Below are 18,601 nucleotides of genomic sequence, written 5' to 3'. Positions count from 1 at the left end.
GCAACATTGTTCAAAGTTTAAAAATAGTTAAAAAATAAATGATACTGGACACTACTACCGTTATAACTACTATTATTATTATTTATAATAGTTATATACAGGTCTCCCTTGTAAATGAGACATCGAGTCTCTGGGACTACCTGTAGAAATAAAGATAATATAACTACCAGTTTGTGCTAGCAAAAATTTAAAAAAGTAAGCTAAAAATGTATATTTTCTATTTAATTCAATTTTATTTCACAAATGTTATTATTCTCCCATTTTGTTTTATTTTTCCATTTATGTTTCCAGTTTGTTTTCCATTTATTTATTTGAAGACGAAATCGCTAATAGATTTCTTTTTATTAAGATGGGACAAATTAATTTGACATCACTGCTATAAGGCAGAGGAAACAGGCCAAAGGAGGCATGCAAGGGGAGCTATAATCAAGGATTTGTAGATGTATGATTTTTTTTTACCTGAAAATACATAAAGCTTGGACAGAAGGATTCTTTTTTTTTTCTTCATTTGTCAGCTTTTTGAGAAGGTCAAATATTCTGCCCTCTCCTCTTTCTGTGTGGTTAAAAATATATTATATTGTCACATTGTGCTCTGTTGTGAATTCATACTGGGAAAATAGGAGCAAACACAATCAAACGTTTTGGATATTAACAGAGATTTGCTCTTTCAGAAAACGTCGATTTGGATTTGGTACATGTTGTCATTTCTGATTTATTTTGAGGAATATTTTGTATTTTGCATATGAGAAGCTCGAGGTTAATTAAACTAACGGGCCTGTCGCTACCTGTACCACATTCCACACCAGCAGGTGGCGGTAATGTTCCGTGTTCTTTAGTTGCCTGATAACCTTTATTGACTACGAAGAAGAAATATGCACCGCATCAGCACGCCGATGTAGTTTATTTTGCCATGGACAATCTACGAGTACTCGAGTTGTATAGTGGCATTGGTGGAATGCATTATGCGTTAAAGGGTAAGCGTATTTGTGGTGGATACAAAGATTTGCTTATTTTGATTTTACTGGTCTGTCCAACATGAATCCGGAAACACTGTTGGACTGTCATGCCAGCGCCTTTACTGCCATGCAACGCTCAAAAGTCAGGCCCGTGTTTCGGTTGAGTTTACGTATTACTTGAAGACTTGTGCTGGCTGTGGCGTGACAGCCGAAAAAAGTAGTAAGAAAATGATGACTGAGTGAATCGGAATCCTGATAGGATGGGAAAACTGCCTTTACCGTAAAGAAGAGTGTGCAGTGGGAAACATCATGCTGTTACACGTGTAGAAGTCAGCTTTGAAATATATACATTTTTTTTTGTCTAGGGCTCATTTCACAAACGACATTCTTCTCACAGGATTAAGTCACTCTTTATTTTTTCAGCTAAAAAGTGCCATCGACATTAAACAAAAGGCGTTTTTACTACAGCTCCGACCAAAAGGGCTGCATGAACTGCAACAAATATAGTAGAACATATATTAACTGTTCTATAAAGAGATTTAAAGTGGCCAAAAGAACTTTCTTGATCATGTAGGTACAATAATGCAGAATCTTAAAGATATATACAAAATAGGCAGTTCTTTATTTTATGTATAACCCCTTCATTGATCCTATTGACTAAAGTCTACATACCAAAATAAACAAATACATTGCACATTAAATATGACACATAGACAGAGATCGACAGAGACAAGACACTCTTGTCAGTCCTTAATATCAATTATTAGCCTTTCCAATGAGTTTCTTAATCACTGGACAGATTCTGTCCAGCTGTTGCAAGGTTCTGCTCTCCATAAGATCTGATGCTACCCCAAAACAGTGCCTGTATCAGCTGAAGAAGTTCGTTCATTAAGGCTCACAGAAACTGCAGAGGAAAAGGAGACTGTTGTTTAGTCAGCTTTTAACAGAATTTCTTTTCTGAAGAACGTCAAGTACTGTGCTTTACTATGCCAGTACTGTTTGAGCTTTCTTCAGGAAGCTGATCAGCAATGTGTCAACAAGACAAGGTAACATGACAAATGCAATACATCACTTTTGTGCCAGTCACAAACAATCGATTTGTTAGCAGTTGATATTTGCATTACATGTGCTGAGTTCAAACATCAATTTTTGTATCAAAGTGACCCAACCGTCCTCTCATCACCATGAAGGTCACCACAAGTCAAAGACTCAACAGCAGCTTTCAGTGGAAGAGCCTGGCCACATCCCATTAGGTCAGAAGCGTAGAAAGAGCATACCCTTTTTGGAAATCCACAGGGTTGCGTGTCCACAAGGGTCAAACTGTCAAAGAGTTCTACTGATAAAGATGTTTAGCACAAATGACATGGACTGTAGGACATCCATTATTTGACCTCTCTGTGAGGAAGAAAGGGTGAATATTTCATGTATGAGAAAGGTAGCATTAATCTCAATTTAATTGTTATTTTTCTAGCTTCTTAACAGGCAGGAATATATTTCTTAAATTGGTATTGATTAGTAAAATAATAAGCAACAGGCCCAAAATAAATAAAAACATATTTTGGTGTTTATTTGAACCTTGCAGTTCAAAGTAACAGGCTGCTGCATACTGCTGTCATTTATGGTTGAGCCTATTTTCTCCTTTTCTCCACCAGTTCACAGCAAAGGTGGAGCTGACAGGGACGGGTAAATGCAATTATACTAATCAAGTTAAATGCAACACATTATCTCATTTTAATAGTAACAAAGACTTATTTTACATCAAATTAACGTCCCTCCAACTTCTGCATTATATAAGCATGTTTCTCTGGCCAAACACAGATTGAGAGAAGGTAGGAGTCATCGCCAGAGCATTTTAGTTGTTTTAACTCACGTTGACCACAGTTTGTGGTTAAGTTAAAAACGTACATAAAAAAGTTGTTGGTTTTAGCAGGCGTGAACGGCCTCAAAACTGCTGACTGTTTACTGTGCCATTCTATTTTGGCTCTCTCACTAGCAGAGGGTGCACTGTTGCTGACGTGTGGCGTAGGAAGAACAGAATGACATAGAACTGAATTCTGTAGAAAAGTCTCATGGTCGAAATGTTGTCACCAACACCACATCCAGCTGTTTGACTCAGGGTTGAACTGATAATTGATCCGCAGCCTGTTACAAGTATGGCTCACCACATGGCCTGACCACCACACCATACCAGAGACAGTGGAAGTAAAATTTTCATGGAATTTGGGGAGGAGATGACATTGATGAGAATGTCAGCCATGCAGACAGAGTCACAGTCGTTTCTGATCACACCTCATTTAATGATCAGTCATTTGTTACAAAGGCTTTTGCAATCAAAAGTTTTGCAGTAGAGCACCTCACATTGAACATTGAATATAATGGGTCTCTACACACCTTTGCATGCATTCTTTCTCACACTCACCTGCCTAATATTATGTCACCATTGTGCTCCTGCTATTCCACTCTGTGCCTTTTTAGCACCCTGTGAACACCTAATAATTTAAATAGTCAGATTGCCAGTAGACAGTGGGCCTGATTGTGGGGTGTGATAGGGTCTGCTGTTTCTGGTTTTCTTGTCACTGGTGGAATAATAAACCACATGGCTGTGTGGCATTAAGTTGAGTTGGTAATCTGGGACGTAAACAGCCATAACCAGGACTACACCATCTGTTGTCACCTGTCATTGCAATCCCTCCTGCTTTCTTTTTTTGCCTGCAGTATCTGTTGACCTGTAGAATGTAAAAAACAAAAAAACAAGCGTCTTCAAGATCCCAACTTTTTCCATCAGTGTGATTTTTTTTTATTTTATTTTTTTTTAATAATCTGGTGAGAAATTAAACTGTGGAATGATAAACTAGAGCCTTAGGTAAACCCGAAAATAAAATGAAATAAGTAATACAATGCAACTCATTATTACTATTATTATTTATCCATTTTGCAGAGAGTGGCATACCTGCCCAAGTTGTAACTGCCATTGACATAAACACCACAGCAAATCAAGTCTACAAGCACAACTTCCCCGACACTCCCCTCTGGAACAAGACTATAGAGGTTAGTGATCATGGAGCGTTGGTCCATTGCTGATCAAACTATCAATCATATTTAAAATCCTTTTCTTTTCTTACTTTAGGGCATAACATTAGATGAATTCAACAAGTTGTCTTTTGATATGATATTGATGAGTCCTCCTTGCCAACCCTTTACCAGGTATGATTTCAGTGTTTTGTATGTACTAAAATCCAAAATTTTGCAATCGTGATGGTGACGTGATGAGAATGATCTCTTATTCAGAGTTAAACTATCGTGCAAAGCCTGCATCGTAAAAAAGGCAATTTTTAAGACTACAGTGGAACCCCGACTTACGAATACCCCATTTAACGAAAAATTCAAGTTACGAAGGCACTTAACGGCAAAATTTCTGCCTGTGTTACGGCAAAATGCCCGTGTAACAAAATCCGCTGGCTCTGATTGGCTGAGCCCACAATGCCTTCAGAATCATGTGACAACCCTCTTGGCTTTCGTACTTGCACTTCGCTGTTCCACTTGAACGATGTATTGTTGTTGCAGTTAGCAATTAACCTATAGCCTATTGTTCACTCAAAAGGCGCGATGGGTGCTTCGACTTACGAAAATTTTCAACTTACAAAAGACCCTCGGGAACGAATGAATTTCTTAAGTCGGGGTTCCACTGTACTTAATTACGTAGATATAAATAAATCAATAAAAACAACCTTTTCACTAATCGTCAGATACAACAGACCATAATGAGTCTTTGTGAAGATAATATAATAAAATATTTAATATTAATATTTCTGTATGAACGGGTGACAAATTCCCTTATTTTGAGTTTTCATTGCATGTTTGTCACAGTGAAATGTGGCAGATCATCAAACAAACTTATATTTGACAAAGAAAACACAAGTGAACATAATCATCATCAGGCTGTTGTTGTGTATTATCGCTATGTAAATAAAACTGAAGCTGTATTTGGGCTTTGTCTGTAGTGTTCTTAGTGAGTTTTTCCATTTTTCAGAGAGCTGTTGATGACTTCCTATAAAAAGGAATTACACTTCCAGCCTGTAAATGACAAATGCATAGACTTTTTTTTAGTCACTATCGCTACATGATGTTCAAAATTAAGACAACGTGCTTAACCCAAAAGTTTAGATTCGGGTCCCCTAACCTAAGTTCATGAGTATAAAATTAAATTTCATTTAGGGGGATAAAGGTTGACTAGTTGTATTTCACACATTTCTCCCTACCAGCAGATGCCCACTGTAAAACCCAGAAACTAGTTTCTCTCTAACAGGACTTTAACTGTCTTAGGTGCAGCGTAACACACTGAAACGGGGACCAGCTTGATATAGTCAGCCTAGAAAAAACACTTTTGTTGAGCAACTTAAAACTTGTTCCACCTTGTTTCGTTTGTTTCTCCGCAGGATAGGCCTTCAAGGGGACGTTACTGACCCCAGAACCAAGAGCTTCCTTTATGTCCTTGATCTTCTGCCAAGGTCTGAAAGATCCAAAATTTCAGTCAACTTCTGGAAACCTAAATGAAATGAAAAACTACACTAATTTTTTATTTTGCTTAACAGTCATAATACACAGCTACTTTGTTTGCTTGTAGTAGCCATTCAGATTATCAGATAGGTAGCTATCAATTTTAAGAAAATCAACCAAATTGATGTCAAACATTTGTGCTACATTTGTGCTGGCTCCTCGGTCTAGGTCGGGTTATGGGGGGCGTGGTTTGTGGCGTGGCTGCAGGGGAGGCTGACACACCTGAGTTCGATCAGCTCATCAAGCCTCCCCTGTATTAAACGTGAGGTGATTGTTGTTGTGTGTGCCTGTGGCTGAAAAGCGTGTGATGAGAGCAGCAACTGGAAATAAAGTGCGTTGGTCCGTCATTGCTGTCACACAATTGTTTCAAGCCTTGAACTCGTGCATGTTTAGGGCTGCTCTTACAGTATCCACTGATATTTTGTGAGTGTATGGCAGTTACGCACTTGTGCATGATGCTGCCGACTACACCTCTTTATTAGCCAGTTTCCCAGACATGAATTAAGCCTAGCTTAACCATTTCAAAAGTACTATAGGCTTCGGTTAATACATGACCATTTACCGGGAGCCAGCTGTTTCACAAAACACACTCAAGTCACTGTCATTGTGCTCTTTCCATCACACTGAACTTGTGCAGCAATGTAATTCTGTGTCCATGTTCATGGCTGACCATTTTGTTGGCTGCACTATTTATATATTTCATCAAATGGCAGTTCCAAACACAGATTAGCAAATGGTCCAAGGTCTCTTGATGCCAGCTGTGGTTGGATATGCAATAAGACTGATTTCTCTCAGCAAACTCTCCCATGCTTTGTTCCTAACGTGTATGTGCCATTGTGTTATTAGGCTGCAGAGGCTACCACGTTTCATCCTGCTGGAGAATGTGAAAGGCTTTGAGACCTCCTCTGCCAGGTAATTACTGGGCACACTAAGCACATGAAGGCCTGAAAGCTCAGCAAGTAACATGGAGAGTAAGCAGGGAGTCTAGAAATCTACCCATGTTTTCTCTATCTGCAAAAAAAAAAATCCAAAAGTAGTCTAGTAATTGTAATTGAGTAAATAGAATAATTGTATAATAATATAGTCATACTTCAGTTGTTGTGGGGTTTTTTCACCATATTGATTTCAGCAAACACATTTATATCCAAAATCAAAGTGCAGCATGAAAAGAACATCCACAGACATGCACTCATCTATTTAGACAACATGACGTGTTAAGAAATATTTATTTTCACCCTGTTTTTGATCAGTTTCTGACAAAGCCTGTGCTCTTTGAACTCTAAACATACTTATAGAAATGATCAAAAGAGGCCGGGCGGGATTGAATTGACATCATGTTTATGAGACATCATGATGACTTCTTGATAATCTAAAAGTCATAAAAAATGCCGACACGATTGATTGGTGTCGGTTGAATTTGGAAGTGTGCTTACTTACAAAGAAAGAACAGTCAATAATTTTTATGGTTCAGAGATTTTAATGGTGTAAGAGAGAGAATATTAACCAACAATTAAGAAAAAACATGAAAGTTACAAATTGATTTGCAAGTCGTTGAATGAAATAAATATTTGATCCCCTACAAGCCGGTTAGAATACTGGCTCCCACAAACTGGCTGTGTGCTCAATACACAGCTTAAAATCAATCAGTCAATCAATCAATCAATTACAGATACATCTGATTTCAACGTATGTGTAGGTTGTTCTTCCATTCCAGCCACTCCAACACAATGGGCAAAAACAAAAAGCTGGTATATAATGTCAGGAACAAGATTATACATACCTGCACAGGCTGGAATGGTGTCACAAGTTAACAGCAAGAAGCTTGGTGACCAATGTTGGTGCGATTAATCTGAATTGCAAGAAATGCAAAACAATTGTTAAACATCCTCAGTCTGGAGCTCCATGCAAGATGTCAACTCCTGGGCTGCTGAGCATGAGATGTGTGTCGGATCGGTCCGAAACTACTTTAAAAACTTTAAAAATAAAGCTTCATTAAAAGAAAACAACTGTAAAACGACAGAATATTCTTTCTTTGTAAGTGAGCAAATTACAGATTCATTTTTTTTGATAACTTCTATAGAAATTAGAATTATAATAAAAGTTAACATGATAAAAGGATCCTTATATGAACATCTTCAATAAACAACTTTAATGCAAAATCAATACTGTGAGAAATATTATTAAATGGAATAATGCTGTAAAGAATGTTATTAATGCAATTATAATGATGCAGGTTATATGGCAGCAATAAAAGAATTTCTGTATCTCCACAGTCTCTAATTCTAAAAATTACTTTAATGATTATACAAATGTGAAAACTATACACAATTGAAGACAATAAAGACATAACTATTTTACTCAATTCTGTAGGGCACGTTTGGTGAAAACGCTGACGGAGTGTGGATATACTTTCCAGGAAATCATGATCTCACCCATAAGTGTAAGAAAGACAAACTCTTACTGACTTGATTAGATTACTGAAGTTTGCTGATAATATAAAATGTTTCTTTGTGCCCATTTCACTGTTATATTCATTAATCAGGTTGGGATCCCAAATTCAAGACTTCGTTATTTTCTGATTGCAAAGATTTCCACAGAAGATTTAAACACCCAGGCACCTTCAAAGGTGAGGTATCGTGCAATGTGTAACAAAAAATTGTTATTTTGTATGTTTGTGGGGGGGTTTTTGAATATGAATATGTTCAAACAGCTGTTATGTAACAATTATATTCAGCACAATATTCCTCAATATTAATATTTTTCTCAAAAAGAGCACTTAGTAAAAATTGTTGATGTGCCAATTTACACAAGAGCTGGACTAGAAATCGTTGGCAGCAGATCTTATCGAATGATAATATGGTTATATGGACTTTCCCATATAACCAGAGGAAAAGTCAAACGGAGCTGGCGATGCAAATCAAGCATTTTGTATAAAATCAAAATGGCGTCATTTTTAAAATGCCACCAATTTGCTAGAACATTTAGAACACAGTCATATAATAATCACACAGCCAGATCATGTATGTTTGCTGCTATGGGGCCAGTAGGCATAGCAGTATTGTGTGTCACTTCTCAGACAAAACCTCTACATCAGTACTGATAAAGGAGCAGAAGAAGACAAAACTAGAAGCAAAGAAATTGCTTGTTTTTTTTGTTTTCTTTTCTTCATAGTTTTTTCCATTTTTTAAAAAAAAGCAGAGGTGACGTCAGTTTGGTGTCAGCTTTGTTGTATGGCGTGTTTGCCAGCACCGCACAGCAGATATAATGAGACCCGTAGTCTTCTTTGATGTCCACATGAAGTGTGCTGCCTGGGCCACATGTACAGTTGATGCATTGTTATGTAAATTGTCCCCAGAGGAGTCAGCAGAATCACAAGAACTTAAGAGCTATATGGACATTCGCAGTGACTCAATGACTTGAAGAAAATATTATTGTTAAGTAATCGCTGTGTTCATATATATAACCTCAGTCTTAGACACTGTTTCAAAGAGGCTGAAATGAGACAGATACTTTAAATAGCCAAGAACAACTTCACTTTTCACATGAATTTTCAACGTATTCCTTATTCGCACTGGGTCATTACAGCTGGTAGCTCGGCACATTTGATTTTTTAAACATACAGATTATTTGCCCTTCCTTGCAACCTTTCCTGTCCCCTAGCAGATTTGTTTCTCGTCCTAGAAACATCTTGAGATCTTTCGCTTGTTAACCAAATATGAAAACCCAGATTTAAAGTACATTTTCTGACAAGTTGATGATATCACCAACAAATGTCACAGGCTCATATGATTTGGAAAGCCTTGCATACTCAGCAGGATTCATAATTTTGATTATGTATGCATTGGTTAGCACATCAACAAGGTTTAGAGCTCCAGCTGGGTTCTCCCCAACTGTCTGGAGTTCTCCCTGTGCCTGGGTGGGTTTCTTCCATATACTCCAGCGTTTTCTCTCAGTCCAAACATATGTATGTTACTGGTGATTCTAAATTGGCCATGGATGTGAGGTAGATACAGTTTTTAAACTATGTAGAATAAAGTGTTATATGAACGTATGGTTAGATATGGTTATGAATTGTAATCTCAGGCAGTTTTAAGTGGCCACTAAGGACCCCACAGTGCTCATTTGTATATATTTATGTATGTAAGATTTTATAGAAAGTTTCTCATTTTAGATTTTAGACTTCTTCCCACATCTTGCTGAGAGTGATTCTTCTGAGCATCCTACATTTTTGAGTCCTGCCTGTCAAGGTGCCAGCCAGCCAGAGGAAGGAACTGATGTCCTGTTTAAGCTAGAGACAACAGCAGAAGCCCAGAGGAAGATTCGTCAGAACAGCAATTTGTCTGTTAAGCAGATCAAAGAATTCTTGGAACCACAAATGGAAGTAAACATGGAACCTTATCTCCTTCCTCCTAAAACACTGTTGCGATATGGTCTAGTCTTGGACATTGTTCAGCCCACATGCAGGAGGTCTGTCTGCTTCACTAAAGGGTGGGTTCATTAATTCTCTTCATCTTATCATCATTCCCTTCATTATTTTTAATGAACAATATGAATAGTAGGGGCGATCGTGGCTCAACAGTTGGCAGTTCGTCTTGTAATCGGAAGGTTGTCGGTTCGAGCCCCTGCTCCGTCAGTCTCGGTCGTTGTGCAAGACACTTCACCCGTTGCCTACTGGTGGTGCCAGTGTCCGGCAGCCTCGCCTCTGTCAGTGCGCCCCAGGGCGGCCGTGGCTACAATGTAGCTGCCATCACCAGTGTGTGAATGTGTGTGTGAATGAGTGGATGACTGAATGTAGTGTAAAGCGCTTTGGGGTCCTTAGGGACTAGTAAAGCGCAATACAAATACAGGCCATTTACCATTTACCATGGTAAACAGGTTTAGCAAAGTGTGAAAAAAATTGATTGTGGAAAAAATCTTGAGCCACTATTCACTTCTTTTTTATTTCTCTAGGAAAATGGGAAAGCTGCAGCAATTTATTCAAACATGTGCGAGCATACATGGAAATACAGCATACAAAAACAGAGTTAGGCAGAAAAACATAGTTAGGACATTGCACACAGAGCGTGTTCGTAAAAAGTAATGTGAAATTCCTAATTTTTCCAAACTTATCACGTAACTCAAGACTAACATTCTGTTGGTAGGAAGAGAAGAGTAGATATGACTTTTGAATCTGCTGTTCACGATGTATCTCCTTTTTTAGGCCCTCTACTTCTTTTTTCTTCCACTTGTCCAATTTCTTTTTAAGAATACACTGAACACAATGCCAAGATATGGCCAGTGTTCAGCTTACCTTTCAAACTTGTACTTTTTTTTTTTTTTACAGAATTTGCAGTTTGCAGTATAGACTGCTAATAACGACTCGCCTAAAGATACAAAAGCTGGTTCTTTGCCAAGTTTTCTGTAATGTGTAGACATAGCGTCCATCCCTTGGGTTACGCGCTCTTTCATGCTTGCATGATTCACAACTTGGTGTTAATGGCCTTTAAAAACGTTCAGGTACAATGACTGGAGTGAAACTGACCAAAAAGGCAACCTGTGTGTGTGTGTGTGTGTGTGTGTGTGTGTGTGTGTGTGTGTGTTACCGAAATAATTTTTTGTGTTTGTGCAATGGTTAATCCACCAGTATGCATAAAATCTTTAAAGTATTTTCGTTGCAGTGTCTATATGGTGTATAAATTAAATTAAAATGAGTAATTTTGTTATTTAACTTTGTTCATGTTGTTTCTCCATAGCTATGGCCGGTATGTGCAGGGAACAGGCTCAGTATTGCAGTGTTGCATGGAAACCAAGGTACGTTTGGGTTTTTGTAAAAGTGAACGATCTCTGTGAATGCTGCCTATTCCAGAGAAATCATAGATTAATGCTGCAGAAAAGCTAAAGAGTAAGCACACAGTTAGTTACTTTAGAGCCAAATGCACTCAGTGGGGCTATTTATTACTAAGCTGATGACTGCTCATTAGAGCTCTGAGACTCTAAACTGGATTCACTTAAACATTAAAACTTTTAGTGCCCCATAGCTTGAGATATGGAAAATGCTTTAGTTTGTTACAAAGAAGTGAAATGAATCTGATTGATTGAACAGGTATTCTTGGTGTTCTAGAAGCTGTAGTTCTCAGCAATAAGAAAAACTTGGTGAAAAGTTTGCTGTTCTAACAATATACTTTTTATTCAGAAATCAACCAAAGGCTTAATCTATATGCAAAGTGGATATGAGCTGAGCAAGTACAGTGTTGGTGTCCTGTTTTAGAATCATATATTAATGCACGTAGAGCGATAAAACAGTTGTCAAATTGTTGAAAGAAAACAGATTTGGAATAAAGTTGCACCTAAAAATCGATATTTATTGCCGACTCTCATTTGGGAAACACATAGTCTTTAGACAGAACTTTCCTACTCTTCCTGCAGAGGTCCAAGGAATCTTCCAGGAATAGTGATGCTATTTTCTGGATTTTTGATTGGTCAGTAGGCAGTGATTTTATAGATGTTAATCTCTAGGGTAAATTGCCTTATACCTCGGTATAAATTGAATCACCTTCATAGTAAAGCAAACCCAGGGTAAAACCTAAAGTTACCTGCCTTCAGGCTTCTAACCCTCAGTGTCATCTAGGGATGGGTATCGTTTAGGTTTTATCTGATACCGGTGCCAAACCGGTACTTTTGAAACTGTACCGGTGCTTAAAGAATGAAGAACACAAACTTTGTCCAAAAACCTCTCATGTTTTCCACTTTTTCTTTGGTCATTTTAGCCTTTTTAGCCAGGGTGAAGGGAGTATCTGCCATCAAACAAGAAGACAGCCGCATGTAACTACGACAGTGTTTGCTAGTTCACCTTACATGCATTAATGTAATAACGTGGTTAGCCTACTCAACGTAAATTACACACGAACAACATTAAGCTACTCACGCAGAGAAGAACGGCTGCTGCATCATCATCCTCATCATTTCTGCTACACTGGCAGGGCTAGGGGCCAGGACTCTCCTCTTCGTGTTTTTGGGGGATGTTGCATAACAGGCACCACACCCGCAGTAGATGCGCTTGGTGTGAGGTCTCGCAGCAAGCTATCAAATACGGCGCATTTTTCGGCTTTTAAAAAAACGCTATGCGTCGCCAGGTGTTTCATCAGATTTGAGGTGTTACCTCCTTTGACAGTATCACAGTATCAGCTTAAAGCACTTGTTGCAGGCTGCTGAGTTTGCATCTTTTGCTGTGAAGTACAGCCAGACTTTGACCGCTTCGCCTTGGGCATTTTTAATCTGTAGCTCTGCTCTAAAAGAACGGACGTACCTAGACCCGCCTACTATCCTCGGAAACGTAAAATGATTGGCTAGAATTCAAAGTATATCACATCTCAGGAAAAAAAAGCACCAAAATAAAGCACCGAAATGTGCGCTGCTTTTCGGTCTGGTTACTACCGTTTATGTCAGAACTGGTGCCATCATGGCACCGGATACCGGTACCCATCCCTAGTGTCATCTGATGTTTTTTGTTTTTGTTTTGTTTTTTTTCACATTCCATTAATAACTCTATTTTTAAACTCAAAATTTAAGAGTAAGTCCTTGAGCAATTAAGCCCAGAAGCTTTTTACTATCTTTGAATGAGCAAAATTGAGCAAAACTCATATAAATTTATAAAGCTACATCCTAGATAGGACTCCAAAATGCACAACAGATTCGCTACTGTCATTGGTTTTGTGAATATCATCTTACTTTACAGTTACCAAAAAAATACTCGATGGCAGCCATGCCATGCTGATATTTGCATGATAAATCTGTGTATGCTAAATATAAAACCGGTCTTACCACTGTGGTGATCCTTCCCAGAAAGCTGTATGAATGGATTTAATTATTTTTTAAAAAAGAATTTTTGCATTTCCCGTGTAAGAAAGAAAAGAATCTTATGCTTGCTTTTGCTTTGTGTCCTGTGCAGATTGAAAGTGTCTTTATGGGTCTGGACCAGTGCTCTGAGGAGGAGAAACTTCAGCGGCTGTTAAAACTGAAGCTTCGTTATTTTAGTCCCAGAGAAGTAGCCAACCTCATGGGATTCCCTCAGCATTTAAGTAAGTCATAGGTCATAAATCTGTCCATTGTTGGAACTATGCGTCTTTAAGAATTCTTATGACCATTGTGCGCTATCAAAATCTACTTTCATAGATGGATAGATGTTACTCTTTGTAGGTGATCGTCTACAGTAGTACTTAATTTTTTAAACTATTTATTTAAAGGTCATGAAATGCTTAATATTTTGTTATATTGTCATTGTATAGGGGGGGCGACCGTGGCTCAGGGGGTTGGGAATCGCATCTGTAACCGGAAGGTCGCCGGTTCGATCCCTGGGCTCTCTGTTCTGGTCGTTGTGTCCTTGGGCAAGACACTTTACCCTACTTGCCTACTGGTGTTGGCCAGAGGGGCCGATGGCGCGATATGGCAGCCTCGCTTCTGTCAGTCTGCCCCAGGGCAGCTGTGGCTACAACTGTAGCTGCCTCCACCAGTGTGTGAATGTGAGAGAGAATGAATAGTGGCATTGTAAAGCGCTTTGGGTGCCTTGAAAAGCGCTATATAAATCCAATCCATTATTATTATTATTGAGAGCTCAGTGGATCTGCGCTCGACTACTTCGCCTAGGCTGCACTGTTGAGCGCAGATCCACTGAGTGCAGCGCAAGCTAGCGAGACAGAAGCTAAGCTCGTTGCAACATGGCAAATTGAACCTCCCCCACCCTCATTCAGATCTGGCCTTTGGAACTATTTTGGTCTTCATGTGAAGTGTGACCCTGAAGGTAAGCACGTATGTCGGATGTGCCACGCAATGCTCAATTACATGGGTGGGAACTAGTGCGTTAGCGCAGTTTGCTCATTAACGTGTTGGCCGTCCAGCCCCACGCACGGGGCGATCCGCGGTAGCTCGTTAACGGAGATTTGCCGTGTTGTTGGGTTAACGTCATTTCAGATTAACGCTGACAGCACTAGTGGGAACACAACGAATATGACTGCACATTTACTCCGACATCATCCTAGTGCAAAGACAAGTGGAAGCAGACAAAAACAACAAGCAGGCATGCTACAAACTTTACCCGAGTCATTTAGACAGCCGTTAGCACATGATTCTCCTTATGGGGACCTGATATGTTTAATATGCTGCTGAGAATATAGCCCAGAAGAAGCGTATAGTATAGCTTTTATTTTGGAAAGAGCCATTTCTCTGTAATAAACTCTCTTTTCCAAAGATGAGTGATTTCTCGATCAGATAGATTTATTATTTTTATTACTTTGTTGTTTCAGCAACATTACATTTAAAAACTGTACGTTTGAGTTAAAATATATATTTATAATTTTAATAAATGACAAATTAAAAAAGCATGAACATTTTTTTTGTATCGAAAAAATATCGAACCGTGACACCAAAGTACCGAACCGAACCATGAATTTTGTGTATCGTTGCACCCCTATAAAATAAGCATTTAATTCTCAAGAATGACATGACTTAGTATTTTGTGGAGAAACCCTTGTTGGCAAGTACAGAGATGAGATGTTTCTTGTAGTTGGAAGAGGGATTTTGATCCAATCATCTTTACAGAAACTCTCTAAATCTTTTAGGTTTCTTGGCTCTAGCTTGGCATCTCAAAGCTTAAGCTCCCTACACAGATTTCCTATAGGCTTGAGGTCTGGAAACTGGCTAGGCCACTCCTTAATGTGGTTCTTCTTTCACCACTTCTTTGTTACCTTGGCAGTATATTTTGGGTGATTGTCGTGCTGGAAGACCCACCCATGACCCATCTTCAGTGTTCTGACTGACAGAAGCTGGTTCTCGACCCCGTCCATTGGCTTTCAGAGCAGCAAAGGCATCCTGTACACTTAGAAAAAAACAGCCCGAAACCATAACGTTCACACGTCTGCGCTTGAGTTTGGTGATGGTGTTCATCATTTCTCTTCCTCCAAACACTCAAGATGATGCCAGAGCCTTTAGGTTTCAGCTGACCATAGCAGTTTCTCCCAAGCCTTCTCTGAATAATTTAGATGTTAGCAAGCGGGCTTGTACATTTGCCTTCTTAAGCAGGGGGACCTTGCAGGCGCTGCAAGATTTCGGTCCATTACGGCATAGTGGGTTACCAGTGGTGTTCTTGGGGACTGTGGTCCTAATTGCCTTCAGATCATTAACAAGCTCCTTCTCTGTAGTTCAGCCACATACTTCATGATCATCCTCGTCCCATGGGCCAAAATATTGATTGGAACTCCAGACTGAGAGCAACTGATGGTCTTTTTATGTAACTTTCATTTCCATGTAATTGCAGTAAAATCAATTTTCATCTTCTCAGATGCCATTCAAGCTTTGTGCAGGTCTACAATCTTGTCCCCGGTGTTCTTTGACAACTGTTTGTTCTTGCACATAATGGTGGAGAGATTGAAATGGAAGAAACTGATTCAGTAGACAGGTGTGGTTTATATACATACACATGCTGGTCTGTCTCTCTCGATTAAAATGAAACTACCATTAAAGTTAGAGACTGCTCATTTCTTTGTAAGCAAACAAACTTCAAATACAGCAGGGGATCAGCAGATTTCTCTCACTGTATCTTAATATATTTTTATTCTCCTTCTAATGTAGAATATCAAACAATGTTAAGTCAGAAATATAATTATATACACAATACATGTATTGTGGCTTTATATTTTTGCCACCTATCATGGTACTACTGCTGTTAGGAAGAATACATCGTAGATGGTGTCTTTTGCAGAATTATCATTCGTTTAACAACAGACTCTGTTTTCAAGTGTAAAACATAATTTACATCTAACATCTTACTTTTCTGTACAAGTTAAGAAGCCTTTTGTTACATCGAATTATTAAACATGTATTAAGCATCATATGCTTAACCTGACATACACTTGTAGGATTAGTTCCACACAACATAATTGAACTATGAAACAATGTTATTGTTTGGGCCCATACATACAGAAATGTGCTGCAATGGTTAGACACAGACTTGTAATTCATATGTTATTTTGCTGAAACATGAAGTGGATTGTATTCGTATTTGCTTGTTGTTTAATTATTTTTTTAAATACAGGTCCGTCGGCACATACACAAAGCGATTCACAAACGATTCTAGGCTAGACAGTAACATGTGGTTTATTTTTTATCTGTTTCTTCTTTTTTTAGCCATGAATAATAACGTGGCCCAGTGTTTATATATTTTCTTTATCACTTTTTTCTGTTTTGTTTGCAGTCTTTCCAGAGAAGATCCCTACCATTCAGCAGTATAGACTACTGGGAAACAGCCTCAATGTTGTTGTGGTGGCAAAACTTCTGCAGCTGTTGGTCTCCTAGCACTTCTGGGGAAGACACCATTGTTGTACATGTTTGGATTATATTACAATGCCCCTGTATAGCTGAATGTATAGTTGAGATTTTGTATGAATGGTCATTCTTTTAATATTTCTAAAACACAAAAACAGTTTTTGTGATCACCATTAGCCAATTTAAAATGAATGCCTCTCACATGTGTGTATATCTTCTGTTTCAGTGTGATTTTTTTTCTCATCACAATATATTTTCTAATAAAAATAAGTCTAAAAACTGTAGAGCACATTTTGTACAGTATTTACTCTAGAGTTATTCAACTATTCATTTATTTAACAATATTGTTATTTTTGTGAATATTGTTACATTTCTATAGTATATAAATTTATGCATTTGGTTTACTTAGTTTATTATATATACGGTTTAAACTTTAATTACTTTTTGCCTTTCTTTTTCCCCATACAGTATACTTCTGTCATTTCTGTGTATCAGTAAGTAGTATTAGTGAAATTTGGTTGCTCAAAGAAATGTAAACTTGGAATAGTTTTACGTTTATAACCTAAACGTAGTTTACATTTCTCATTGATCTCATTGGCACCCTGCTAGCTGAGCTTCATACACACTGATCCTAGCGCACAGCTTCCTGCCAAACAGGACAGCACGACAAACAGAAGTGTATATACATTTCTGTGCTGATGGGGTGCATTGTCATCTGTTGGTGTTGTTGGCGGTTCTTTGTGCGAGTCCAAAGTCAATTCAATTCACAGCAGACATTTCTATGTTGTCCTTTTTTTGGACTGGTTTTCAGATTTTTGCTTTAGCTGTAAGCCATAATCATCAAACTTGAAACAAAAAAAGGCTTAGATCAGGGGTGTCAAACTCAAATGCACAGTGGGCCAAAATTCAAAACTGGAACAAAGTCGCGGGCTGACGTTAATATTTATTGAAATATATTTATTCCTCCAGATATAAGAATGAATCTTTTCTTATGGACTCAAACACGTTTTGCTGAAAAACTGAATATGGAACAAGCAAAGCTTAATACTAAACAATATATATATTAGCTGTATAATACCAGTAGGCCAGCTCTAATAATAATTTGGTATGGCTTCGTGGGCCAAATGTAATTAGGCTGCGGGCCAAATTTGCCCCGCGGGCCAGAGTTTGACACCTATGGCTTAGATGATCTGAAGCACCGACATTCTCTTAGGACAGTCAAATCTAAAAATGCACATCAACTAAAACATACAAAAGTAATTCTCCTTCAGTCTCCGACAGCCCTGTCATGAAGCGCCTCCCTTGCCAAATAACATCTGGACGTTACATTACCGCCATCTTGTGGCCGCAGTCGGCGGATTCAATCTCGTTGGAGTCTGTAGCTATCCCTTTAATGCCGTGTGTCCTTAGCAATGATCGGAGTCGAGCAAGCTGACAGGCCAGTAGCTTTTTTTCTAGTGGTTTGCGCAGGTAAACTGAAGGAAGAGCTGAGGCAGTAGCTCTCACTATGTCTGTTCTAATAAATCAGGCAAGTTGAACAGGTGCAATCTCAGCAGCATCTAATATGTTTAACCAGCTTTTCATTAGAGAGTGACGGTTAATTATGTCACTCACCGCTCAAGCCTTTTAATTGCTGACTTTTTCATAGATGTGGTTCTCTCAGGAAAGCCACTACAAACATTTGCTCTACAGAATATGATGCTGGACAATATAAATTACTTCAAATGAGCAAAATTTTTTAACATATACAGCAGAAATATTAATCACTTTAAAGTTCCTGCACCCACAACAAC

The 18,601-nt window shown here is 38.5% G+C and overlaps 1 protein-coding gene across 1 annotated transcript; it reads left to right on the top strand.

The window, feature by feature from the left end:
- Positions 1-854: 854 nt before the first annotated feature.
- trdmt1 (tRNA aspartic acid methyltransferase 1) lies at positions 855-17,092 on the top strand. The gene is made up of 11 exons (XM_085467499.1): positions 855-974; positions 3,895-4,004; positions 4,084-4,160; positions 5,393-5,464; positions 6,360-6,425; positions 7,884-7,953; positions 8,056-8,139; positions 9,685-10,001; positions 11,246-11,303; positions 13,441-13,570; positions 16,738-17,092. The coding sequence occupies exons 1-11, from the start codon at positions 911-913 to the stop codon at positions 16,836-16,838; spliced, it is 1,149 nt and encodes a 382-aa protein (XP_085323625.1). The 5' UTR covers positions 855-910; the 3' UTR covers positions 16,839-17,092.
- Positions 17,093-18,601: the final 1,509 nt, after the last annotated feature.

This window comes from Copadichromis virginalis, linkage group LG9 (genome assembly GCF_057382275.1).
Source record: "Copadichromis virginalis isolate Kocher_CV1m ecotype Utaka linkage group LG9, C_Virginalis_male_GT1.1, whole genome shotgun sequence".
Taxonomy (NCBI): domain Eukaryota; kingdom Metazoa; phylum Chordata; class Actinopteri; order Cichliformes; family Cichlidae; genus Copadichromis; species Copadichromis virginalis.
Note: the sequence above shows the minus strand (reverse complement) of the source record. Positions and strands in the feature narration are given on the sequence as shown.